This window comes from Coregonus clupeaformis, chromosome 8 (assembly GCF_020615455.1).
Source record: "Coregonus clupeaformis isolate EN_2021a chromosome 8, ASM2061545v1, whole genome shotgun sequence".
NCBI classification, from domain to species: Eukaryota; Metazoa; Chordata; class Actinopteri; order Salmoniformes; family Salmonidae; genus Coregonus; species Coregonus clupeaformis.
Window position 1 is genome coordinate 38,518,494 of NC_059199.1, and position 27,398 is coordinate 38,545,891.

The 27,398-nt window shown below is 42.9% G+C and overlaps 1 protein-coding gene across 12 annotated transcripts in view; it reads right to left on the bottom strand.

The window, feature by feature from the left end:
* Window positions 1–886: 886 nt before the first annotated feature.
* The window catches only part of LOC121571935 (receptor-type tyrosine-protein phosphatase U-like), a 234,528-nt gene continuing 208,016 nt past the window's right edge, over window positions 887–27,398 (bottom strand). For 5 of the 12 annotated variants that reach the window (XM_045221993.1, XM_045221997.1, XM_045221996.1 and 2 more), the window contains 11 exons: window positions 19,127–19,224; window positions 18,697–18,813; window positions 18,267–18,421; window positions 17,858–17,993; window positions 12,152–12,301; window positions 10,631–10,966; window positions 8,841–8,966; window positions 7,881–7,958; window positions 6,137–6,294; window positions 3,011–3,146; window positions 887–2,775 (listed from right to left, as the gene is read on the bottom strand). In XM_045221993.1, coding sequence (XP_045077928.1) covers window positions 2,695–2,775; window positions 3,011–3,146; window positions 6,137–6,294; window positions 7,881–7,958; window positions 8,841–8,966; window positions 10,631–10,966; window positions 12,152–12,301; window positions 17,858–17,993; window positions 18,267–18,421; window positions 18,697–18,813; window positions 19,127–19,224 — 1,571 coding nt within the window. In that variant the 3' untranslated portion in view covers window positions 887–2,694. The remainder of the gene's footprint in view (window positions 2,776–3,010; window positions 3,147–6,136; window positions 6,295–7,880; window positions 7,959–8,840; window positions 8,967–10,630; window positions 10,967–12,151; window positions 12,302–17,857; window positions 17,994–18,266; window positions 18,422–18,696; window positions 18,814–19,126; window positions 19,225–27,398) is intronic. The other 7 variants (XM_045222000.1, XM_045221999.1, XM_045221998.1 and 4 more) reach the window with 3 other exon arrangements.

Here is a 27,398-nt window from a genome sequence, read left to right on the forward strand (position 1 = left end):
GGCTGATTAAATACTTTTTTCCCCCACTGTAGTTTCTGTGATTTCATCTAGTCCAACATTAGCATCCCTGGTGGTCCAGAAGGACTGCTCTGTTAGTACTAGGTAGTCTCAGAAGAAACGCAAAACGTCTGCAACACACGGAGTAAGAACCAAGAACAGCAAAGAGTACACTAGCAGAGAGAGAGAGAGAGAGAGAGAGAGAGAGAGAGAGAGAGAGAGAGAGAGAGAGAGAGAGAGAGAGAGAGAGAGAGAGAGAGAGAGAGAGAGAGAGAGAGGGGAGAGAGAGAGATAGAGAGAGAGAGTGTAAGGCAGAGATCGATAAACAGACTGATGGTAGAGGGTGAGAGGTTCAAAGGTCAAGGCTTATGAACCTTATGTTCTTGTTGGACCTCTCTATGATGAATGAGTTGGTGAGGTGAGGTGGGCTATCTGTAACTCTCTGCCTTGTCTCTCTATCTGGGGTGGGATGGTGTGTAGACTGGATCGATAGATTCATCAGGCTTCTTCAATTAGGGCTCTGTAGCAGAACCAGCCAGTCAGTCAGTCTGGTTATATGATAACAGCAGACCATTAACGCTACACTTCATTAAATGATAAGGATAAATTAAACTACAGGTCAACAGAAAATACTGGGGTTCTTGGTTAACAAGCAAATTGTAATAGTGTGTAGGGGTTGTGTGTGTGTGTGTGTCAACTATCATCACATTCACTCTCATATTTACTTATAAGATGCTTCCTGCAAGAAAGTGATAGCCAAAGCTAATTGAAGTGCATGAAATGGTGTGACTAAAATCACATAATAACTAACTAAATGCATTGCTTAGATTTTGCCATTCCAAGTGTCGCAAAAAAAAATGTTTTGCCTACAAATGCATGAATCATATGATATAAGCAACAGCGTAATATTTTATTTATTTTCATTTATACACTATTTAGAAAATAAAACACATTGAATGAATAAATACAAATTTAAAAAGCAAATTGTTTCGGCAAACTGATCACCTTTGTTCCCACAACTAGAGACACATCATGTTATTTTTTTACATTGCTCTCTCTGAACATAGGGGTTCTCGCGTAGGGTTGCAAAATTGGGTAACTTCCCCAAACTTTCCAGGCTTTCCTGAAATCCCAGTTGTAAGATTCCCAGTTACAGGTTTCCCAGCTAGAGGATTCACTCTTTGTTTTTCGGTTCCTGATTCAGGGAATACACCAACTGGGATTTCAGGAAAACCTGGGAATTTTGGGAAAGCTATGGGAATTTTGCAACCCCAGTCTCTGGTAGCAGTGGGGACGGTCCCCCTGAAGCAGACTGGGTCACAAACTGCAATGGAAACACTAACGGCTGACTGGCATGCAGGTGCTCAAGTGTCCCTATTTATAGCAGACATAACTCATTACAAATATAAAGCAATATGTCACCAGAAATTACATATAAGTAATATGTCAAATTGGGTGACATACAGTACTGTATAACTCCAATGTCATTTATAGACATATCTCATTACAAATATGGAGTAATATATCACCAGAAGTGACATAAAAGTAATATGTCACCAGACGTGACATAAAAGTAATATGTCAAACTGGGTGGCATATAACTACAAATGTTAAACGTCACTATTTTGACATATTCTAATTAGACCATGTTGTTCATAAACACAAAGATAATGGATTGGCACAGAGTTAATACGACAAACATCGAGAAACATCTGGAAAACATTTCTATTTACACAAACAATAAATAATAAACAAGATAGGTCCTTTCTCTACAGTATGACCATAGGATCGATGCACCCAACAGAACTTCAGTGCCATTCTCTTTGTAAACGTATTCTCTGCCGATGGAAAAATAGCCATTCCAGCCTTACCAGAGAAAACACCATTGTACAGTAACAACATCGGATGTTCACCAACAGTAGATCATTGCATAATTGACAAGATCATTGCACGTATTACAAAACAAACACACAAGATCACCCAATAGTTTACATTTTATCTGCTGCAGTTATGTGATGTCATTGTCTTGTTGTTAAACTTCAGCTTCTACTTTGTATTTTTTGTTGTTGTCATTGACATAGTAAAATAAGGCAGGAAGTTGCAGAGACCTTTGAGTATACCACCAGTGGTCAGGTGACCAGAAAAACGTCCAATGAGAAGAGGATGATCCTTCCCATTTCCTTGTCCTCTTCCTTGGGTTTGGCAGATATTATGTTGCACAGAACAAAGAGTAACTTACAGAGGGATACGAATGCAGGGGAAAGGACAATAGTACAGTATATAACAGGTAGAAGGTAGGAGCATGTCCCATCATCTCTCTCCGTCTCCCTCTCTTTCGCTCTCATTGTTTTCTTTTGTCCAGGTCCGTTATGGCAGCAAATACACTGAATCCCCCAGACCTGGGGGAAGAGAAGAGAGTGAAGCGGAGCAGAGCAGGAACCAAGCTAGACCCAGGCTGTAGACCCAAGGGGAGACCCAAGACAGAGTGGTGTGGACCAGGCCGGAACCAGGGTTGAGCAGGTCTGAAAATACAGTGCTAGATGTAGAAGTGTAGAGAGAGAAGCAGAGCAGTGTGGACCCAGACTCAGGCTCAGGCTGTAAACTCAGGCTAGGACCAGGCTGGGAGGCCCAGGTGATGTGGACCCAGTCTGAGATCCACTCCATCTCCCCTGGGCCTGAGCTGATCTGGGATCAGCGTTATCTCACTTCTATCTCACTCAGGCAGTCCAAGGCGTCCAGGTACTCCAAGGCCAGGTCATAGCAGAACCGGTACTGCTCCTGAAATCAAACACAACACAGGTGTGAACATTTCTCTACATGGACACTTTGCTATAGATCAAAGCTTGAATTCAATCAATCAGCGATCTGTATTTGAGCATGTAAATACTGTAAACCACTGCAAGTTTGACTTTGAGCCTTAAGACATGCATTCTCCTGTGCACCGTATTAGGTCTCCCGACCAAAAGAGGTTCTAAAAAGGGTATTTCCTGGTTAAATCAAGGTTATTACTTACCATGGTCTCCACCATGTTGGGTTTGGAGTTGCGTAGCGTCTTGGCAGCGTAGAAGACATCCACCACGCTGTGATGACGGATCATCTCTAGCAGCATGGTACAAGCGCAGAACGTACCGCTCCTACCACCACCGTTACTGTTACACACACAGGGAGAAACACAAGACACGTGGGTCAGTGCTTATGAGTCATTATGTATACACTTTGTGACCACTGAGAGAGGAGCCTGTGTTGCGAAATGTGTCCGAATAACTCAGATTGCGAAACCTGGGTATATGGCGCAAAAACCAGCACAGACAGACACACAGACACATGCCCATAGAGAGATAGAGAAACAAACACAGACATTGACACAAACAGAGAGACAGTCAGACACAGACATCAATGTGAGTCACGTCTCTAGGATGCAGGGCAGAGACGGAGGCTGGAGCCATAAAGTGAAATGTCACAGCTCAGTCTGAGACTCAGATCAAGGAGGCTGTCAGAAAAACAGCAACGGGGAGAACTTTGAAGACTAGCATCGGAGGAATGGTTCTCATTAAATCCAGAAACGAGGAAGGAAATCTAATACAGGGGTGCGTCTCAAATGGCACCCTATTCCCTATGGTAGTGCACTACTTTTAACCAGGGCCCATATGGCTCTGGACAAAAATAGTGCACTATATAGGGCATAGGGTGCCATTTGGGACGCAGCTTTAGCATGTCGACCCCAGAGACCAATCCAGGCTGGATAGAGATATGTAGCGTAGCTGAAGTGTAGGAGAGGCTGGGGAACTACAGCCTAGAGCGGATCCCTTTTATAGTAATTATGAAAACTGAGGAGTGTAGTAGTGAACACTTGGGGGTTTACGTTTTATCCTGCCACATTTAACACTACACACAGGCAGGCTCAGTGCTTTAAAGAGTAAAAAGTAATGGTTCAAAAACATGTGATTTTGATAGTTGTTAAACTACCAAGTGGGACCGGAACCAACACAATAACACAATCTACTGAAGCAAGGTGTGACCTCAGATTACAGTTTTTCTCAATCGCGCACAAGCAATTTTTGGACCTGTGTTGAAATGTATCTATACTGTAGCAGAACAGCAATGATCAAATATACACTGCTCAAAAAAATAAAGGGAACACTAAAATAACACATCCTAGATCTGAATGAATGAAATAATCTTATTAAATACTTTTTTCTTTACATAGTTGAATGTGCTGACAACAAAATCACACAAAAATTATCAACGGAAATCAAATGTATCAACCCATGGAGGTCTGGATTTGGATTCACCCTCAAAATTAAAGTGGAAAACCACAGTACAGGCTGATCCAACTTTGATGTAATGTCCTTAAAACAAGTCAAAAGTAGTGTGTGTGGCCTCCACATGCCTGTATGACCTCCCTACAATACCTGGGCATGCTCCTGATGAGGTGGCGGATGGTCTCCTGAGGGATCTCCTCCCAGACCTGGACTAAAGCATCCGCCAACTCCTGGACAGTCTGTGGTGCAATGTGGCGTTGGTGGATGGAGCGAGACATGATGTCCCAGATGTGCTCAATTGGATTCAGGTCTGGGGAACGGGCGGGCCAGTCCATAGCATCAATGCCTTCCTCTTGCAGGAACTGCTGACACACTCCAGCCACATGAGGTCTAGCAATGTCTTGCATTAGGAGGAACCCAGGGCCAACCGCACCAGCGTATGGTCTCACAAGGGGTCTGAGGATCTCATCTCGGTACCTAATGGCAGTCAGGCTACCTCTGGCGAGCACATGGAGGGCTGTGCGGCCCCCCAAAGAAATGCCACCCCACACCATGACTGACCCACCGCCAAACCGGTCATGCTGGAGGATGAAATAGGGGGATTCTACCGAGGATAAGGGCATCATTTCCTCGAATACATACCGAGCTACAAGCTTGTTCAGCTCTCCCTGGTCCTCCTGAACGATTCAAATCAAGCCTTGATTGTTTGAATGAGGTAGGCCTACAGTCATCTTCAGCAGCCGTGGTCAGGTCTCGGGGGTCTTTCGCTAAAAGTTTTGTGTTGGCGTGTTGCCTTTGCAGGTGCTTCAAGAGATTGGAAGTCATGTTTCTAGCAGTGGAGAGGTGTTTCTCGCCTGGGCATAGTTCACATTTTACAGTTATATTCGTACAATTTTCTCCTACTTTTTTATATTGCGCCAACAGAGGGAATAATGATCACAAATAAAAGTAACAATTTATTTATTTGATCAGTAATTGTAATAGTATTATGCAAATTGGAACAGTAACTCTGTTATATTACTCGTTACCGCAAAAAGTAATATTATTACTGTAACACGTTACTTTGTAATGCCTTACCTCCAACACTGCTCCTTAGTCATCATCTTCGACATTGTGACCTTCCATTATAAAGCTTTGCTCTGCTGTGGATTGAGGCCTATACAGTACATTCATATCAGCTGCGTTCCTCCATTGTATTCACCTTTCCTTATTTCTATTGTGGATAGTGTTTCTGTGCACCAATGGAAAGTCTACAAAACAATGTTCAAACCAGCCTTAGTATTCAATACATGGAATTGTACAATGTGCTTATTTTAATTAAATGTTTTATCAGGAATAATATTGGATTTGATATGTATGAAATTGTTTGGTGAAATATGCATAAAAGTAGAGTAATTGGCCATAATTCTGCACCTTTGGATAGTTGTACTTCTAATTTTGAGTTTTCAGTTTTGTCTGCTTGGACTCTTTTGGTATGGTTGCATTAATCTTTTTGCAGGGAGTCATGTTCTTTTGATGAATCTATTTGCAAGGTCACAGAGTTCTGTGTCTTGTGAACTCTGTTTTGAAAATCGATGGCTGCCACCTGCTTTCTGTACAGTATGTTCACAACAGGAGTCAACAAGAGCCAATGACACCTTTAGTGTGATTTTATTTTTTTGTATAGTGTCAGTATGGCCCGAGAATTATTCAGACTAGCGCACAGCAGTAAACTTCTTAAACCAATTTCCTCAACGTTTGTGTAGATCACGCTCGCTGAAATCAATTGCAGTGCACAGGTTGTTTGAATCGTTTCTGTGTATCCTATCTGCAAACCAAACTTCCCTTGGGAATGATAAAGATTTTATGAGTGAAATGGTGGACAGTGGTAAACTCACAGACAGTGGACGATGGTACGTCCCTCTCCACACTCTCTCTGCCAGTTGTGGACCTGGGCCAGGAGGCTGAGGAAAGCCTTCTTAGAGTCTGGGACGTCACGGTATGGAGACCAGCGCAGGAACTGGAAATGACGAACCACCAGCTGACCTTCCTGGAGCTGGGGGGGGGAGCAAGGACAGAAAGGAAAGAGAGGACAACGATAATATTGTGTTAGATCCCAAATAACAGACTTGTCAAGCACTCGATGGGAACACACACAACACATCACAGCACACGATCCACACCTTTCAGACATGTATGGCATCCTAGAGTGGACAACTCTAACCCAGAAGGACACTGGTAGAAATGGCAAAGACCTGCCACCATCTCTCTTGGCTCCTATCACTCCAGTCTCTGGTATAGTAGTGTAGTGGTCTAGTGCTTATAATAATAATAATAATAATAATAATAATAATAATAATAATAATTTGGTGGGTGCTTATATTTGTCCCAGGGGAGAACGACTGCCCCCTCTCATTGAAGCCACGTTATTTCAAGGCAGACCGTGGTACTCCCATTATAGTGAATGGAAAAATGGCAATCTTCGTGGTCAAGCTTTGTGTAAATAAAAACATGTTTTGAATACAATCACTGTACCAATAATTACTTCTAATACACCTGATGTATTTCCTTGAACTGATTATTTTAAAATCGCACACAGAAGAAGGTATAAGGATAGTTGAGTTGCTAATGGCAGCCTTCAGTACCCCGGTTGGCTTTCAAACTTGAGTTACTCAATGACAGGGGGCAGCACTGAGCTAGCCTGCAACGTCACTTCCTGGAGTAGCTCAAACTGCGCATGTTATGTCTCCATGGGACGCCATCTTAACTGACTTAATTTGACTTCAATGCACTATTGAGTATTCACATAGGAATACATGGTGTCACGTGATCGATGGCTTTCTCCATTCTTATATAAAGTACTGTATTTTCCGCACTATAAGGCGCACCGGAGTATAAGCCGCAGCAGCTAAATTGAATGATATTGAATGATGTGTACATATATAAGCCGCACTGGACTATAAGCCGCAGGTGTTTTAATGTTTAATTACCATATGTAAGGGTTCGTGCACAGAGGGGATTGTCGGGAAAGAGACAAACTGTCTCGCTCTCGTAATGTCTGTCTGTCTTGCTCTCGTTCTGTCTCTCGTTCTGTCTCTCGTACCACTCTCGGTTCCACTTTTACTTTTGCGCGCTACCTGTCTCACTCTTTTCAGGCTTCCAGCTTTTCCTGCTGGAGCCCACCGCTTAAAGGTGGGGGGCGCGGACCGGTCATAGAGCCCATAGAGTTAAAGTTGGTGGACTGTAACCTGTAAAATCCATAGATTTAGGAGGTCTTCTAGTGGCCGTTAGCTGTAAAAATCCATAGATTAGCCGCACCGTTATATAAGCCGCAGGGTCGAAAAATGGGAAAAAAGGCGCGGCTTATAGTCCGAAAATTACGGTAATTGACTTGTCCTAAATTAATACGCATTTCTGAATTGGAAATATGTTTTTTTGCATATCCCAACTCCCTCTGAGAACCCTTCGGAGAGTGGGGTCACGGCCAGGGTCAGTCACTATCAACAGCAACCCTGGAGCAATTCGGGTTAAGTGCACGTCACCTGGTCTGCTCGGGAATTCGAACTAGCAACCTTTCGGTTACTGGTCCAATGCCCTAACCGCTAGGCTACCTGCCGCCCTTTATACCATGATATAGAATACCTTGCTGGGAAATTGTGCATCATCCTCCCTCCCTGTTCCTGTTGCTGGACAGCTCTGATTGGTAGGATCAGTGGGATCCTGTGAAAAGGCAGTGGGGATCGTTTGACAGCTGCCTCCCCCTCCTGGGGGGTGACAGGGCCTCCCCCTCCTGGGGGGACAGGGCGGGACAGGGCTCTGACGGAGGTGACAGCGGGATGACATGAGGGTGAGGCAGGGGGAGGAGGGGATGCTCTAAGTGTAGGCAAGGAGAGGGATTAGGGACACTATACCTGACAGGGGGTGAGAAGGGGGAGGTAGGGAGACAGAGCAGGGAGGCTAGCTGACAGGGGGTGAGGAGGGAGAGGTAGGGAAACAGAGGCAGGGAGGCTAGGTGACAGGAGGGGTTGTTTTGCTAGGGGTGTTGGGAAGTGCCTGTCTGATCAACGCTGGGAGACTAAGCTAGTTACAATCACGAAGACAACACGCAGTCAACGGCTAGGAGAGAGGCACACAGCTATGGTAATACAGCACACACAGACATAGACACACACACGCATACACACTTACACACGCACGCAAACACACACACACACACTCCAAAAGAAAAGACCACAACGCACCTACAATGATTTCACAGGCATTGAAAAGGCTGATAATTTGATAATTTCATCGTTACACTGTCAAAAATACATTTTAGGTAATTGACAATCATTCTAAAGTGTACAGTGACTAATGCATGCCTCATCTCCCATGTTCAGTAGACAGACTACGAAAAGATAAAAGGGGCCATTAGGCTCTCTACTAAATACGCATGAAGAGACAACGGATAAATATGTTTTAAAGAACATCACCAAATTAAAGAGATATGACTAAACTGTCAGACTGGCTGTGTCAGCCGGTTAATTTTCAACTGTAGTCCCTTAACTTATAAGAGCAAAAAAAGGGACTTTGACAGCCGGTCTGTCATTGACCACGACCTACCCGCATGATGTTCTGAACCCGGAACAGACGAATTATGACGTCATCATCAGCCATTATGGACAGGAGCTCCACTGTCATTGGTCCAAACTGCTGCAGCCCAGGCTCTGGCCAGTACTGTAGACACGGCTGAGTGAGTGAGAGAGCGAGAGAGAGAGAGAGAGAGAGAGAGAGAGAGAGAGAGAGAGAGAGAGAGAGAGAGAGAGAGAGAGAGAGAGAGAGAGAGAGAGGGAGAGAGCGAGAGAGAGAGAAAAAAAAATAGGAAGAGAAAGAGAAAGAAGGAAGATAACCGGTGATTAGCGGACTATGGAGGCGGAGGAGTGAAATCAAATCATTATGTCACAGAGCAGGATGGCAGAAGTCAATAACAAGACACCTGAGGATCGACAGGACAGACATTTAGGCAGATCCACAATTATCCAACCAATAGCAGCAATGTTAATTGCATGAGCAGAAAACACCGTCATCACTGAGTACAATCAATCCCATAACACCGCACGCACGCACGCACACACACACACAGTTTTATAGCATTTCACATCTTTTGAATAATTAATCACTCTAAATCATTACCATTAGCCCATTATAAATTAATGCAGTGTGGTCAGGGGGGAAAACCTCAGCAGCAACTGGGAGAGATACACATGGAGTCAATCAGGGATTGGTGCACAGAGCACACAGACCGGGCCAAAGTATTTAGTCAATACAGGTCGCAGCTGCTTCAAAGACTCTCGACAACCGAAGGGAGGAACGGAGGGATGGAGACACTGGGGAGTGTAGTGTTGAATTGCTGACAGTGTTAGCTGTGACAGCGTGGGGGACAGAGAGGGGAGCAGAAAGGGAGGGAGGGAGAGAGGGAGGGATAGAGGGAGGGAGCAGGAGGCCCAGGGGAGGAACAAGGTAGCGATAATGTCCTGTCACATTGACAGAGAGGTATTAACGAGGTGACGGGGGCAAAGGGAGAGATAAATATTTATACACAGAGACAGGTAGCACAGACGACTGGGGTACACTGTTAATCTACAGGTAGAGAGAGAAAGGGAAGGAGGGAGAGGGGGATGGGAAAGAAAGAAAGAAAGAAGAGAGAGAGAGGAGAGATGAGGGAAAGGAGGAGAGAGAGCGAGAGAGAGAGAGGGGAAAAAGAGAGCAATTAAGACATGGCAGAGAAGGATAGCAGGACAGAGACGATACATGGAGGATGAACAAGAGAAGAGATGGAGAGAAAAGTAAGGAGAAAGAAAGAGAGTGAGTGGAGAGAAAGGGTCGAGGAAGGAGAGAGAGTTGAGGAGAAAGAGCGAGAGTAGACGAGAGAGACAGCCAGTTCTAAATGAGAGCAATGGAGTAAACGTTAGCCAACCCAGCACCATGACACAGTGACAGGTGAAAGATAAGAAGGCCACAGACAAACCCACACATGAGCAAGCACACGGGTGACGTGCTAGATGAGGGAGAGACGGGGTGAAAACAGAATGATAAGGATGTGGTAATGCCCTGACAAGCAGGCAAAAAATGTATCATCTTATTAATTAATCTACACAAAGGCTATAAATCAGCTTGCTATTTACATTTTTGTCATTTAGCGGACGTTCCCATCAAGAGCAACTTACAGTTAGTGCATTCAGCTTAAGATAGCTATGACATGGGATTGGTCAGAGTACAGCTTTGACCAATCGCGTATGAGGATGAGAGATTTGACCGGTACCTAATAGCCACAGGGCTTCCTCAGTCAGTAAGTCAGTCAGTCAGTTCATCAATTCACTCCCCACTTCCTTCCTCAATGCTCTGCCCCTCACCTCCCCTCTTCTCACCCAGGCAGAGTTGGACTGGTTGATCTGGTTGAGCATCACCACTGAGGTACATCCATAGTCATAGACCAGCCTCCAGAAGTCTGCCGTGGTTCCCGGTAACGGGTGTGGCGTGACCACGAAGGCGGCGGGCCGGTGGAAGCTGTCGGTGAGAGCGGCGTTGATGTAGTTGTTCCCCTCGGCAATGCCCTCAGTGGTAACCAGGAAGGCCAGGGCACGGTCGGGAGGCAGGACGTCCATGCTACGGTTCTTCTCGCGGTTCCTAGGCAACAGGGACACACTGCACTCCTCTACGTCCAGGTGAGGGGTCACAGAGTTCAACGTCTGGAGAGAGGGAGGAAGGGATGGAGAGAGATAAAGAAGGAGAGAGAGGGTGAGATGAAGGGGCACAGACAAGGTAGAAGAGGATGATGGAGAAGAGGAGATGTGGGAATGTGAGAGACATTTGGGAGAGATGGAAGAGACAAATTGAGAGGAGTGCAGTGAGACAGAGAGAGACAGAGAGACAGACGGAGCGAGAGAGAGGCAGAGAGAGAGAGAGAGAGAGAGAGAGACAGACAACTGTCTAATCATCATCTGGCTGAAACTTTGAAATGCATTTAGCATCAGTCAAAAAACTATGAAGGGGCTTAAAGGATAAAAACATTTAATCACAAACCACATGCATTATAAATAAGCACATTATGAGGCTTTGGGAATTGAAATTGGAGGGGAAATTAAACTGATTATTTAACTTGCTGTGTATTGTGTTGAATAATAACTCCCTATTAAGTTTGACAGTATGAATGGTGCATTATAATTATTACTAATTTACATTGCATCAGGATTACATCTTGGAGATACAGTATGTGTTGAAATGATAAATCGGTAATCAAATGGCACCCTATTCCCTATTTAATGTACTACTTTTGACCAGGGACCATAGGACTGGTCAAACATAGTGCATTGTACAGGGAATAGGGTGCCATTTGGGATGCATCCTAAATATCTGATTTCAGTGAGGGTATTTCATTGAACTATAATAACTGTCATGAATGTATTTATTAGCCTGGTCTGAAAAAGATAAGTAGCTGTAATTATGCATGGTAAAGGTCACTAATGATTTGTGTCAATAAAATGGAAGAGGAGGAAGATCCATCTAGCCAGATTAACTAAGATCATCTCATAGAGAAATAGGAATTACTGTAATATACAGAAAAATGCAATTTACGACCTCAGACTGCTGCAATAGACCATGAATACAGCTAAGGGCATGGTACTGTACTGTGCCATGACTAGTGGTTTGGTGAGAGTTAGTGGATCTAAGTTTGCACCATTAATACTAGTAAGAGAATAACATAATTATTATGTGAAATGAATTCCACTGTTAGAATAAACATAATCTCCAACCATTTTCTTTACAAACCATATCGAGGACATCAAGACGTATTGGGAAAGAAGTCAAATTCAAGTTGTCAGATAGTTTCTGGTTGCTAAAACAATGTTTACAAAACATCCTACTAGTATTACCTGGAACTCCTCTCGTAGCTGGGAGGTGTTGCTCTGTGAGTCAACCCTCAGCATCTCCTTATAGGTCAGAGCAAACTCAATAACTGGTATAGCTGTCTCTCCACACAGGCAGGCCTCCAGGATGGCATCATGGATGAACACATACTGCTCCTGAGAGAGGGAGGTAGGGGGGAGGGAGGGAGGTGGGGGGGTTGGGGAAGGAAGGTAGGTAGGAAGGAGGAAGGATGGACGGGAGGGAGGGAGGGAGGGACAAGACAGTGAGATTGAGAAACTAACAAGAAACGCCTATTATCTGGTTTTGATTATAGAACCATAATTGCTAGCGGTTTGGGGGGGGGAGTGTAACATTGGGATCTGATTACTGTTGTTAATGTCGACTAATTGTCAACTTTCTTCACATCACTATGCCCACACACAAATGTTGTTTTGCAAACCTTTAACAGTCTAAAAACTGGGAAAGGAGAGGGTGTTAGAACATACATCAAAAGAGCCACCAAAGAAAAAACAAGTGAGACAACAATACAGATAAAAACAAATAAAAACATAAAAATTACACGGTGTGCAGGTGTGGTTGGAAGCCCAAGGGCTTATATGAAAACCATAACACAAAAAAACAATATACAATAAATAAGTAAAAATAAAAAGGTTTGTTAAAACAGATAACAAAACCTCCTAATTATAAATGTATAAATGAATTGATATACAGTACCAGTCAAAAGTTTGGACACACCTACTCATTCCAGGGTTTTTCTTTATTTTGTACTATTTTCTACATTGTATAATAATAGTGAAGACATCAAAACTATGAAATAACACATATGGAATCATGTAGTAACCAAAAAAGTGTTAAACAAATCAAAATATATTTTATATTTGAGATTCTTCAAATAGCCACCCTTTGCCTTGACAGCTTTGACAGCTTTGCACACTCTTGGCATTCTCTCAACCAGCTTCATGATGTAGTCACCTGGAATCCATTTCTATTAACAGGTGTGCCTTCTTAAAAGTTAATTTGTGGAATTTATTTCCTTCTTAATGCGTTTGAGCCAATCAGTTGTGTTGTGACAAGGTAGGGTGGTATACAGAAGATAGCCCTATTTGGTAAAAGACCAAGTCCATATTATGGGAAGAACAGCTCAAATAAGCAAAGAGAAACAACAGTCCATCATTACTTTAAGACATGAAGGTCAGTCAATACGGAACATTTCAAGAACTTTTAAAGTTTCTTTAAGTGCAGTCGCAAAAACCATCAAGCACTATGATGAAACTGGCTCTCATGAGGACCGCCACAGGAATGGAAGACCAACAAGTTACCTCTGCTGCAGAGGATAAGTTCATTAGAGTTACCAGCCTCAGAAATTGCAGCCCAAATAAAAGCTTCACAGAGTTCAAGTCACAGACACATCTCAACATCAACTATTCAGAGGAGACTGTGTGAATCAGGCCTTCATGGTCGAATTGCTGCAAAGAAACCACTACTAAAGGACACTAATAAGAAGAAGAGACTTGCTTGGGCCAAGAAACACGAGCAATGGACATTAGACCAGTGGAAATTTGTCCTTTGGTCTGGAGTCCAAATTGGAGATTTTTGGTTCCAACCGCCGTGTCTTTGTGAGACGTGGGTGAACGGATGATCTCCGCATGTGTATTTCCCACCGTAAAGCATGGAGGAGTTGGTGTTATGGGGTGGGGGTCCTTTGCTGGTGACACTGTCTGTGATTTATTTAGAATTCAAGGCACACTTAACCAGCATGGCTACCACAGCATTCTACAGCGATACGCCATCCCATCTGGTTTGGGCTTAGTGGGTCTATCATTTGTTTTTCAACAGGACAATTACCCAACACACCTCCAGGCTGTGTAAGTGCTATTTTACCAACAAGGAGCGTGATGGAGTGCTGCATCAGATGACCTGGCCTCCACAATCCCCCGACCTCAAACCCAATTGAGATGGTTTGGGATGAGTCGGACGGCAGAGTGAAGGAAAAGCAGCCAACAAGTGCTCAGCATATGTAGGAACTCCTTCAAGACTGTTGGAAAAGCATTCCAGGTGAAGCTGGTTGAGAGAATGCCAAGAGTGTGCAAAGCTGTCATCAATGCAAAGGGTGGCTATTTGAAGAATCTCAAATATAAAATATATTTTGATTTGTTTAACACTGTTTTGGTTACTACATGATTCCATATGTGTTATTTCATAGTTTTGATGTCATCACTATTATTCTACAATGTAAGAAAATAGTCAAAATAAAGAAAATCCTTTGAATGAGTAGGTGTTCTAAAACTTTTGACCGGTAGTGTATATATATATATATATATATATATATATATATATATATATATATATATATATATATATATATATATATATATATATATATATATATATATATTTGTTTTGTTTAAATGTGTGTGTGCATGTGTGCATGTGAGTGTGTGAGAGTTAGGCTATACGGAGAGGATTACTGAGTAGTTTGGTTCATTAGGCTGACCCCCAGTCTTCGTTTGAAGTTATTGATGAATGATGATGTTTTGGCAAATAAGAATTCCAGAGTATGGTACCTCTATATCTGATACAGAATTGACTATTTGAGGTGCGGCAGTGTGGGTGGTGAAGGATAACGCAGTGTCTTGTGTTATATAGATGGATTTCAGAATTAACCTGGAAGAATCCATTGAAGGGTTTAGGTAAACTGTCTGGGAGGTATGAGTATTTGTAGATACAAGTGCAGAATTGCCATACATTAATGTTGTAAATAGACAAGATATTGAGTTTCTTAAACAAAGGTGCAGATGGAGCCAGGTAAATAGAGGAGGTGGCTAGTCTTGCAAATGTATTTTGTATGATGAGTCATTTGTGTAGATAGGAGGCATATGTACTGGCCCAGACAATTTTACAGTAAATTATATATGGGTAAATAAAGCTATAGTATAGAGTTAGGAAGCAAGCCTGATGAACCAAACAACTAATCTTTCTGATGATACCAACAGATTTCATCACTTTGCTGCAGACACTTTGCCCCCCCCCACACACACACACACAGCGGAGTCGCTCACCACCTTCCGGAGACATTTGAAACCCCACCTCTTTAAGGAATACCTGGGATAGGATAAAGTAATCCTTCTACCCCCCCCCCCCCCCAAAAAAAAAAATTGTAAAGTGGTTATCCCACTGGCTATAGGGTGAATGCATCAATTTGTGAGTCGCTCTGGACTAGAGCGTCTGCTAAATGACGTAAATGTGCCCTTGAGCAAGGCACTTAACCCTAATTGCTCCTGTAAGTCGCTCTGGATAAGAGCGTCTGCTAAATGACTAAAATGTAAATGTAAATGTAATGTTTTTCATCGGCAGGGACTGGGAAACTGGTCAGAATTGAAGGAATGATGGATGGCGCTAAATACAGGGAAATTCTTGAGGGATACCTGTTTCAGTCTTCCAGAGATTTGAGACTGGGACGGAGGTTCACCTTCCAGCAGGACAATGACCCTAAGCATACTGCTAAAGCAACACTTGAGTGGTTTAAGGGGAAACATTTAAATGTCTTGGAATGGCCTAGTCAAATCCCAGACGTCAATCCAATTGAGAATCTGTGGTATGACTTAAAGATCGCTGTACACCAGCGGAACCCATCCAACTTGAAGGAGCTGGAGGAGCTTTGCCTTGAAGAATGGGAAAAAATCCCAGTGGCTAGATGTGCCAAGCTTATAGAGACATACCCCAAGAGACTTGCAGCTGTAATTGCTGCAAAAGGTGCCTCTACAAAGTATTGACTTTGGGGGGGGTGAATAGTTATGCACGCTCAAGTTTTCTGTTTTTTTGTCTTATTTCTTGTTTTTTTTCACACACAAAAAAAATTTCCATCTTCAAAGTGGTAGGCATGTTGTGTAAATCAAATGATACAAACCCCCCAAAAAATCAATTTAATTCCAGGTTGTAAGGCAACAAAATAGTTCAAATGCTAAGGGGGTGAATACTTTCGCAAGCCACTGTATTTAGCCAATTATGTATAATCATGAAAAACGTAATAATGTAATTTAGAAAGTAATATTTCATTATCAACCGTGTCAAACGCTTTGGATGAATCTAAAAAGATACAAGAGCGTATTCATTGTTGTTCAGGGCTGTAAAGACTTATTCCACAAGTTGCAAAACAGCCATATCTGTGGAGTTGTTTTTACGAACAACTCATATAGAATACAGTGTTGATTTAAATGTTTCAACATTCTTTTATACACCAATTTTTCTAGGATTTTTGAAAAACATGGTAGTACAGATATTGGGCGATAATTTAGAAAAGATCTGGGATAACTTTGGCAATTTTCAAATCTTTAGGAACAATACCAGTTTGCATTGATTAGAGGCTCAGTAATCGAGGAAGACACTGATTTCAACAGAGGCACCAATCTCATCAAGACCTGCTGCTGATATCTTTAATTTACCAATTACCTCCATCACCTCCATTACATCAGGAGGATCAAACTGAAGCAGAGAAGGGAAATGTCCCTTAATGTAATCCAAGGAATTTCCATCAGTATTCTCATTCACAAAAAAGTTATTAAATTCACATGAAATAACATCAGGATCACTATAGGTCTTATTTCCAAGAATAAATTGAGATGGGATAGTTGCAGATACCTTTTTATTATTCAACAGTTGATTGATGATTTTCAAAGTTGACTTCATATTATTTAAGGATTCTTGGAATATATTAGAAAAATATATATTTTGGGATATCCGAAGAAGGTGAGTAATTTGCAGAATTCAGGGTCGAGAATTTTTTTACACAACATTATTTTTTAAAACTGATTATTTTGTTTAGACCGGTTGTAAACCAAGGTTTCCAGAACCCTTCCGCTGCTCTCTTACATTATTTTAACTAAGAGAAAGCAGTGGTGAAATACAGAATTGAAAGATGTAAAAATGTCTGATAAGCAGTCTCCACATCGGCCTGATTATAAACATTTTCCAATGAAATATCACCAATCAACATCTTAAAGCGCTCACAATTACTTAGTTAAATATTCTACCCTTAATGCTACTAATCATTCCCATCTGTTCATTTCCAGCTCCCAAAGACAAGTGGAAAATTGAAAAATGGTCAGAAATGTCAGTATAAAGTATACCTACATGTACTAGCCACATTATTCAAAGAATTTGTAAAAATATTATCAATAAGGGTGGCAGATGAACTGGTCACTCTTGTGGGCTTATAGATGAAGGGATACAGATAGCTGGAGTATAAAGTATTCAAAAAGTCATATCAGTGAGTGGTTCTCACTTTTAAATACGTTTATGTTGTAATCACCCAATAGAAAACACATTTTATCTTCATTATTAATCAAGTCCAAGGTTGATGCAAGGATATCAATAAAATTACCAACGTCAGAATCGGGTGGCCGATGAATGCATCCAATTACCACTTTTTTACCACCAAAAAATGAACAGGAGGACATTTCTATGAAAAGAGATTCAACATCAATGTTATCAGATGTAAGTGCGAGGTCCTCTATATAGTATACCATATACAGAAGGGGAGGTCAACCCTCCTCCTCTGGAAATATTGTTTATGCATGCTTTTGCTCCAACCCTGTGCTAACATACCTGAAACGAATCATGGTCATCAGATAATACGTGTGTTAGATTAGGGTTGGAGGGAAAGCCTGCAGGAGAAGGGTTGGGCATCCCTGATATATATAATATATTCTTACCTCGGTCTGTATCATGTTGATGCGTCTGGAGCAGAGGGTCTTGACACAGTTGTAGATGTCCACCACTCCCTCACACTCTGCCATATCCAGCATGACGTCCAGTACGATGTAGCAGCCTGTTCTGCCTGCTCCCATACTAACACATAGAGGAGAGAGGTCAGGGGTTAGGAGTTGGAGGTTAGAGGTCATATCCAGCATGATGTAACAGCCTGTCTTGCACGCTCACGTACTAACACACAGAGAGGAGAGACGTCAGGGGTTAGAGGTCAACAAGGTCAAAGAGGTGAGGGTATAAGATCAGGAGCGAGAGACCATCTGTAGGCTAAGCTACACCCAAAACGATAACTATAAAATAAAGAGCAACACTGCATCACTCAGAGACAGGATTTGATGTAAGATGGTCTGTTACCTGCAGTGGACGACCACGGGTCCAGCGTCGGGGGGTGTGGAGGCCTTTACCCGGCGTAGGAAGGCCAGCAGGCCTGTGGCGTGATAGGGAACACCATGCTCTGGCCAGGAGGTGAAGTGGAACTGACACACCTCATGTTTGGCTGGGTAGCCCCTCTGGAAAGGAAAATACAGAAGGTCTAATGAATATCATTATCAGCAAACAGACACCTACAGTTGGCACAGTAGGACATTCATTAAGACATCTCTATTTAAACATTGGAACAATTCCAAGGACCAATGATTCATTATTTGTTAAGATATCAATGCCTCTATAAAGGCTGTGTTCTCAATAAACCACCTGGCTGAACAAATAGAGTAAAGAAAACACTATTAAATGATCCAAATGATTTATTATTTGTTAGATAGAAGGACTTTGACTATTCGCTCACCCGCTCCATAGCAAAGGTGCGGACGGTGTACTCGGCCAGGGTTTCCGTCTTCAGCAGTGTGATCTTGATGTCTCCATAGAGTTCACTGTCCTCGGGCCAGTACTTACAGCACTTCATCTGAACACAAACAGAACATTTGGACTTTAATCAGGGTCTACAGTCAGTTACAGCTTTAGCTGGCTTAACGCTAAGCCAATATTCAAGAGCAAAATCAATACAATACAGTGGCCCGTGACAATCATCTATCTTTCCGGTTTCCAGAGAGAAAAGGTGGAAGACTTAATGATTGGAATCTGGTTGTCATTTCAACCAGTTTTTCCCACTGGGTTGTAGACTCATAATACAAAGCTAGTTTATTCCGCTGGTAGTTCTTCTATTGTCTTATGTAAAGAGTTGGCCCGCAAAGGCACAGAAAGAAAGAGTAACCTACCCTGCCCACCTCCACCAGTTTAGTGATCATGACAATACTGAAGCAGTTCTCTTGCCACACCATCCTCCAGAAGTCATAGATCATCTCCTGCTTGGGCCCTGAGGGGGAGGAGAGGAGGGGGAGGAGGAGGAGGAGGTGGAGGGGGAGGAGGAGGAGGACGAGGAGGAAGAGAGGACAAGGAGAGAAGGGGGAGGCGGTGGATGACAGGAGGAAAGACAGAATGAGGTGGAGTAGGAGCATAAAAGGGAGGGATAGGAGGAGGGATAGCATAAATCAGTAGAAATAGCAGCCATCAGGGTCAGGCCGGTAGAATCCATGCCAGAGACGAAAGTAACAGTGTGTCATTTTATGAACCATGGCTCTCCACTCCTCTCTTTCCCCTCTCTGCTCTCCTAGCGTCTGCTGGTAGAATGTCATTTCAATACACTCACAAATCCACAGCTGTTGTGCAAACAACAAACGCCATCACCGTTGTCTTTCTCCGGCGAGGCGCGACTACTCACTGACACAAATCTCAGCCCCTTGGCACGCATTGGCAGTTTCATTGATTGCATTATACTGTGAGCTTGATGATATCACATGCCTCTATGTGATACCATAGATAATGTTAGGGTGAACAAATACCATGGCTTTAATGATAAACATACCCATTCATACAGTATATCATACCTCTGGTGGGTTACGTATCGGATTATTTGACGCTCATAAATTACATATTATTTGGAGATTGTGTTGAGAGCTAACGTGTATCATGGCTTTTGATGATGAAAATGCTCATTCATTCCAACCTTTGCTATCTCCGCACCCACAATGCATTAATTCAATCTGGTTCCAGAGGCCTACTATGCTGCTGTAGTTAGCATAGATAAGACTGTTGTCAAGGAGAAGGTCATTCTTGATCACTCATGTTCAGTTATCATAGCTATTTTGCATTCACTTTGTTTCCCGCTTTGTCTCCCCACTCCCGCATTCTCTTTGTCTCTTATAAATAAGCCATACAATCAAATACAACCAAGGGGGTTGTTGTTTCTGCAGTGTTTTTCACAGTTTGTCTTAACATGAAGCCTCCACTGTGGATCCTACTTGAGATGCCTAGCACCTAGCCCCCACGTAGAGTCTACTGTATTATTAATATGATGACATGTTGTTTAATTTTCAGCAGCACTCCTCACTGTGGGCCAGAGGGGCCGGTCTGTCAGAGGAATGACAGATAAGGGTGGATCCTCCCAGGGCACCTCTGTATGCTCAGCGTAATGTTGCTGTGTGGACACAGGGCTTCAGAGCAGCTCTCCTCCACTACCTCCTACACCTCATCCTTGGACACCAGTTTTGCTCCAGGCACCTGCCTACACACACACCTAAACATACAGTATATACTGTACATACAGTGCCTTCAGAAAGTATTCACACCCCTTTACTTTTTCCAAATGTTCTGTGTTACAGCCTGAATTTAAAATGGATTAAATTGAGATTTGGTGTCACAGATCTACACAAAATAACCCATAATGTCAAAGTGGAATTTTATTTGTAGCAAAATGTAGATATTATAAACAATGTTAAAGCTAAAATGTCTTGAGTCAATAAGTATTCAACCCCTTTGTTATGGCAAGCCAAAATAAGTTCAGGAGTAAAAATGTGCTTAACAAATCGCATAATAAGTTGCATGTACTCATTCTGTGTTAAATAATAGTGGTTCACGTGATTTTTGAATGACTACCCCATCTCTGTACCTGACACATACAATTATCTGTAAGGTCCCTCAATCGAGTAGTACATTTCAAGCACAGATTGAAAGAACAGGAAGGTTTTCCAATGCCTTGCAAAGAAGGGCAGCGATTGGTAGATGCCGTGCATTATCATGCTGAAGCATGAGGTGATGGCGGCGGATGAATGGCACGACAATGGGCCTCAGGATCTCGTCACGGTATCTATGTGCATTCAAATGCAATTGTGTTCGTGTCCGTAGCTTATGCCTTCTCATACAATAACCCCTCCGCCACCATGGGTCACAACGTTGACATCAGCAAACCGCTCACCCACACGACGCCATACACGCTGCGCTCTCTGCCATCTGCCCGGTAAAGTTGAAACCGGGATTAATCCATGAAGAGCACACTTCTCCAGTGTGCCAGTGGTCATCGAAGGTGAGCATTTGCCCACTGAAGTCGGTTGCGACGAGCTGCAGTCAGGTCAAGACATTGGTGAGGACGACGAGCACGCAGATGAGCTTCCCTGAGACTGTTTCTGACAGTTTGTGCAGAGATTGTTTGGTTGAGCAAACCCACAGTTTTATCAGCTGTCCGGGTGGCTGGTCTCAGACGATCACGCAGGTGAAGAAGACGGATATGGAGGTCCTGGGTTGGCTTCGTTACACGTGGTCTGCGGTTGTGAGGCCGGTTGGGTGTACTGCCAAATTTTCTAAAACGATGAAGGCGGCTTATGGTAGAGAAATTAACATTACATTCTCTGGCAACAGCTCTGTTGGTCATTCCTGCAGTCATCATGCCAATTGCACGCTCCCTCAAAACTTGACACATCTGTAGCATTGTGTTGTGTGACAAAACTGCACATTTTAGAGTGGCCTTTTATTGTCGCCAGCACAAGGTGTACCTGTGTAATGATCATGCTGTTTAACCAGCTTCTTGATTTGCCACACCTGTGGATGGATTAACTTGGCAAAGGAGAAATGCTCACTAACAGGGATGTAAACAAATATGTGCCCAAAATTAGAGAGAAATAAGCTTTTTGTGCGTATGGAAAATTTCGGGGATCTTTTATTTCAGCTCATGACCAACACTTTACATGTTGCGTTTGTATTTTAGTTCAGTATATGTGACTCGTTTCAGGAAACTAGGCGTATGTCGCGCGTCACTACTTCACAGGAGCCATTTGAACGTAAACCTTTTATTTTTTTCATCAAAATGCATTTTTTGGCAGAAATGCCTTCTGGAACATGTGAACTTTCATGTGCCTTAATAACAAACTTGCATGCCATCTGTAAATACGAATACAATTGTTAAAATTACGAGCCTAGTTGGTTTAGCCACAGAAAAAGACAGCAACCTTCCCGCTTGCCATGATTGGCTGAGATAATGAGTAGGCTGGACATGCCGAGAGATGAGTTCGGATTGGTCTGCCATGTAGCAGGCTTCTGTCTATAATATGAGCTGGTCAGTATGTGTAGGTCATTCTTTCTAACGCAGCTTTTTTGAAAGAAATCACGTAGTATAACTGCATAAGTGTTGCTCTCCACTTTCTGGAGGACCGAGTTTTGAAATCAGTGTAATTAGAGTATGATAGCTAAGGAGAAAATTCTGGCGTTTGATTGCAAATATGCAGATGGAGTCGAAAAGAGAAGACACAGAAGGCTGTTGTAAAACACATGTCTCCGGATTACATCTTCAAACTAAGGGCAACCATGGCATCCGTGACAGAGAGGGAGAAGCGTCCATCCATGTATACGGGTAAGAGAGTCTAGCTAGCTACATTTTCAGATATTACACGTTTCTAATTTAGTCAGAAAGTCGTTTTCATTTCAAGTTAAAGTGTACTGTTAGCTAGCTAGCTAACGTTAGCTGGCTGGCTACATTACGTGTATGATCTGTGTAGTAATATTATTCGTATCTCAGAGCCATTTGCATTGCTAGTCATAGCCTAATGTTAGCTAGCTAACATTGAACCTGGTTGGTTAGCTACCTGCAGATTCATGCAGGTTAGTAACGTTATGAGTTGGGATTAGCTAGCTAGCTACATGTCTAAACAAAAGACTCTACTATGCAAGTAACTATTTCAATAGAATGTTTATGATGTCACTGCGACAATTGTCGATAGACGTAGCTGGTAAATTCGCTCTGATTTCAGAGCATTCTCGTCTGAGTGTGCCAGAGCGCAGAATAACTGACAAATTTACGAACGCTCAACACCCGTTGAATATTGCCGGTGTCAGTAAATGTTGGCAAAAAAAGGTAATTAAATTGTTGCCAGCAGCACAGTTGCAGTCACCAACGCTCTTGATAACATAAAAACAGCCTAACCAGCTCTGCTAGGTCGAGTAAAATGGTCAGAGTGAGCTGTTCTCTCATTTGTGTCTGGAAGTAGCTAGCAAGCTAGCCAACATTAGCCAGTTAGCTTGGGTGCTTAACTGCTGTTGTTAGGCAGAACGCTCGGATCAACCATACTTTTCGGCCAGAGCATCCAGTGTGCGCTCTGAAGCTCCGAGAGCGAAACGCTCTGAATTTGCGAACGGCCAATCTGACAATGCTCTGAATTTACGAACGCCCAGAGCATACTTTGGCACTCCAGATAAAATGTATGAACACACCTGTGTATAAGCCAGCCTTTAGTCTTGAAATCTTTGGTTGTTTAGTACCTAGCCTCACATGTGAATCCTTAAAGAGATGGGTGGGGCTAAAGCTTAAAAGGGTGTGAACGATGCTGAATGGGTGTAGACAATGCAAAAAACACAAAATGAATCGAGCCGGTCGGTCACATATTTTCAAGTATGGTGATGGCTGCATCATGTTTGGGTATGCTTGTCATCGGTAAGGTCTAGGGAGTTTTTTGGGGATAAAAAGAAACAGAATACAGCTATAAACCCAGGCAAAATCCTTGAGGAAAACCTGGTTCAGTCTGCTTTCCAACAGATACTGAGAGACGAATTCACCTTTCAGCAGGACAATAACCTAAAACACAAGGCCTAATCTATACTGGAGTTGCTTACCAAGACAACATTGAATGTTCCTGAGTGGCCTAGTTACAGTTCGGACTTAAATCGGTTGAAAATCTATGGCAAGACATGAAAATGTCTGTCTAGCAATAATCAACAATCAACTTGACAGAGCTTGAAGAATTTAAAAAAGAATAATGGGCAAATATTGTACAATCCAGGTGTGCAAAGCTCTTAGAGACTTACCCAAAAAAACAGACTGCTGTAATCGCCGCCAAATGTGCTTCTACAAAGTACTGGCTCAGGGGTGTGAATACTTACGTAAATTAGATATTTCTGTACGTCATTTTTAATTAATTTGCTAAAGATTCTAAAAACATGTTTTCACTTTGTCATTATGGGGTACTATGTGTTGATGAGTGAGCAAAAACAACTATTTAATCATTTTGAATTCAGACTTTAACAAAATGTGGAATAAGTCAAGGGATATTAATACTTTCTGAAGGCACACTGTGGTAGTCAACCTCATCTGGCCTCCTGGCTTTTTTTTTATACCATGAATTCTAAAATGTATTCAGTCTGTCTCAGTTAGAGAACAGAGACACATTTGTGTATGCCAGTGGCTATGTAATATGTATGCATAAACGTGTGTATAAGTGTTTGTGTGTGAGAGAGAGCGAGAGAGAGCGCGAGAGAGAGAGAGAGCGCGAGAGAGAGCGAGAGCGAGAGCGAGAGCGAGAGAACAAACAGCAAAAAAATATACATGATCAAATGCAAATCTTAGAATCAACTATTAAAGACTACCAGAACCCACTGGATTCTCCAATTACATTGAATAAACTACAGGATAAAATACAAACCCTCCAACCCAAAAAGTCCTGTGGTGTTGATGGTATCCTCAATGAAATGATCAAATATACAGACCACAAATTTCAATTAGCTATACTTAAACTCTTTAACATCATCCTTAGCTCTGGCATCTTCCCCAACATCTGGAACCAAGGACTGATCACCCCAATCCACAAAAGTGGAGACAAATTTGACCCCAATAACTACCGTGGGATATGCGTCAACAGCAACCTTGGGAAAATCCTCTGCATTATCATTAACAGCAGACTAGTTCATTTCCTCAGTGAAAACAATGTACTGAGCAAATGTCAAATTGGCTTTTTACCAAATTACCGTACGACAGACCACGTATTCACCCTGCACACCCTAATTGACAAACAAACAAACCAACGCATACCAACGCAAACCAACGCATCTCTGCATGTCTGGCAGACATATCAGTATGGATGACGGATCACCACCTCAAGCTGAACCCTGGCAAGACGGAGCTGCTCTTCCTCCCGGGGAAGGACTGCCCGTTCCATGATCTCGCCATCACGGTTGACAACTCCGTTGTGTCCTCCTCCCAGAGTGCGAAGAGCCTTGGCGTGACCCTGGACAACACCCTGTCGTTCTCCGCTAACATCAAGGCGGTGACCCGCTCCTGCAGGTTCATGCTCTACAACATTCGGAGAGTACGACCCTGCCTTACGCAGGAAGCGGCACAGGTCCTAATCCAGGCACTTGTCATCTCCCGTCTGGATTACTGCAACTCGCTGTTGGCTGGCCTCCCTGCCTGTGCCATTAAACCCCCTACAACTCATCCAGAACGCCGCAGCCCGTCTGGTGTTCAACCTTCCCAAGTTCTCTCACGTCACCCCCCTCCTCCGCACACTCCACTGGCTTCCAGTTGAAGCTCGCATCCGTTACAAGACCATGGTGCTTGCCTATGGAGCAGTGAGGGGAACGGCACCTCTGTACCTTCGGGCTCTGATCAGTCCCTACACCCAAACGAGGGCATTGCGTTCATCCACCTCTGGCCTGCTAAGAGCGTCTGCTAAATGACGTAAATGTGCCCTTGAGCAAGGCACTTAACCCTAATTGCTCCTGTAAGTCGCTCTGGATAAGAGCGTCTGCTAAATGACTAAAATGTAAATGTAAATGTAAATGTAAAACAAAGGCAAAGTCTTCTCATGCTTTGTTGATTTCAAAAAAGCTTTTGACTCAATTTGGCATGAGGGTCTGCTATACAAATTGATGGAAAGTGGGGTTGGGGGAAAAACATACGACATTATAAAATCCATGTACACAAACAACAAGTGTGCGGTTAAAATTGGCAAAAAACACACACATTTCTTTCCACAGGGCCGTGGGGTGAGACAGGGATGCAGTTTAAGCCCCACCCTCTTCAACATATATATCAACGAATTGGCGAGGGCACTAGAACAGTCTGCAGCACCCGGCCTCACCCTACTAGAATCTGAAGTCAAATGTCTTCTGTTTGCTGACGATCTGGTGCTTCTGTCACCAACCAAGGAGGGCCTACAGCAGCACCTAGATCTTCTGCACAGATTCTGTCAGACCTGGGCCCTGACAGTAAATCTCAGTAAGACAAAAATAATGGTGTTCCAAAAAAGGTCCAGTTACCAGGACCACAAATACAAATTCCATCTAGACACCGTTGCCCTAGAGCACACAAAAAACTATATATACCTCGGCCTAAACATCAGCGCCACAGGTAACTTCCACAAAGCTGTGAACGATCTGAGAGACAAGGCAAGAAGGGCCTTCTATGCCATCAAAAGGAACATAAAATTTGACATACCAATTAGGATCTGGCTAAAAATACTTGAATCAGTTATAGAACCCATTGCCCTTTATGGTTCTGAGGTCTGGGGTCCGCTCACCAACCAAGAATTCACAAAATGGGACAAACACCAAATTGAGACTCTGCATGCAGAATTCTGCAAAAACATCCTCCGTGTACAACGTAAAACACCAAATAATGCATGCAGAGCAGAATTAGGCCAATACCCGCTAATTATCAAAATCCAGAAAAGAGCCGTTAAATTCTATAACCACTTAAAAGGAAGCGATTCCCAAACCTTCCATAACAAAGCCATCACCTACAGAGAGATGAACTTGGAGAAGAGTCCCCTAAGTAAGCTTGTCCTGGGGCTCTGTTCACAAACACAAACAGACCCCACACAGCCCCAGGACAACAACAACAACAACAACAACAACACAACTAGACCCAACCAAATCATGAGAAAACAAAAAGAGAATTACTTGACACATTGGAAAGAACAAACAAAAAAACAGAGCAAACTAGAATGCTATTTGGCCCTAAACAGAGAGTACACAGTGGCAGAATACTTGACCACTGTGACTGACCCAAACTTAAGGAAAGCTTTGACTATGTACAGACTCAGTGAGCATAGCCTTGCTATTGAGAAAGGCCGCCGTAGGCAGACCTGGCTCTCAAGAGAAGACAGGCTATGTGCACACTGCCCACAAAATGAGGTGGAAACTGAGCTGCACTTCCTAACCTCCTGCCAAATGTATGACCATATTAGAGACACATATTTCCCTCAGATTACAGCGATCCACAAAGAATTCGAAAACAAACCCAATTTTGATAAACTCCCTTATCTACTGGGTGAAAAACCACAGTGTGCCATCACAGCTGCAAGATTTGTGACCTGTTGCCACAAGAAAAGGGCAACCAGTGAAGAACAAACACCATTGTAAATACAACCCATATTTATGTTTATTTAT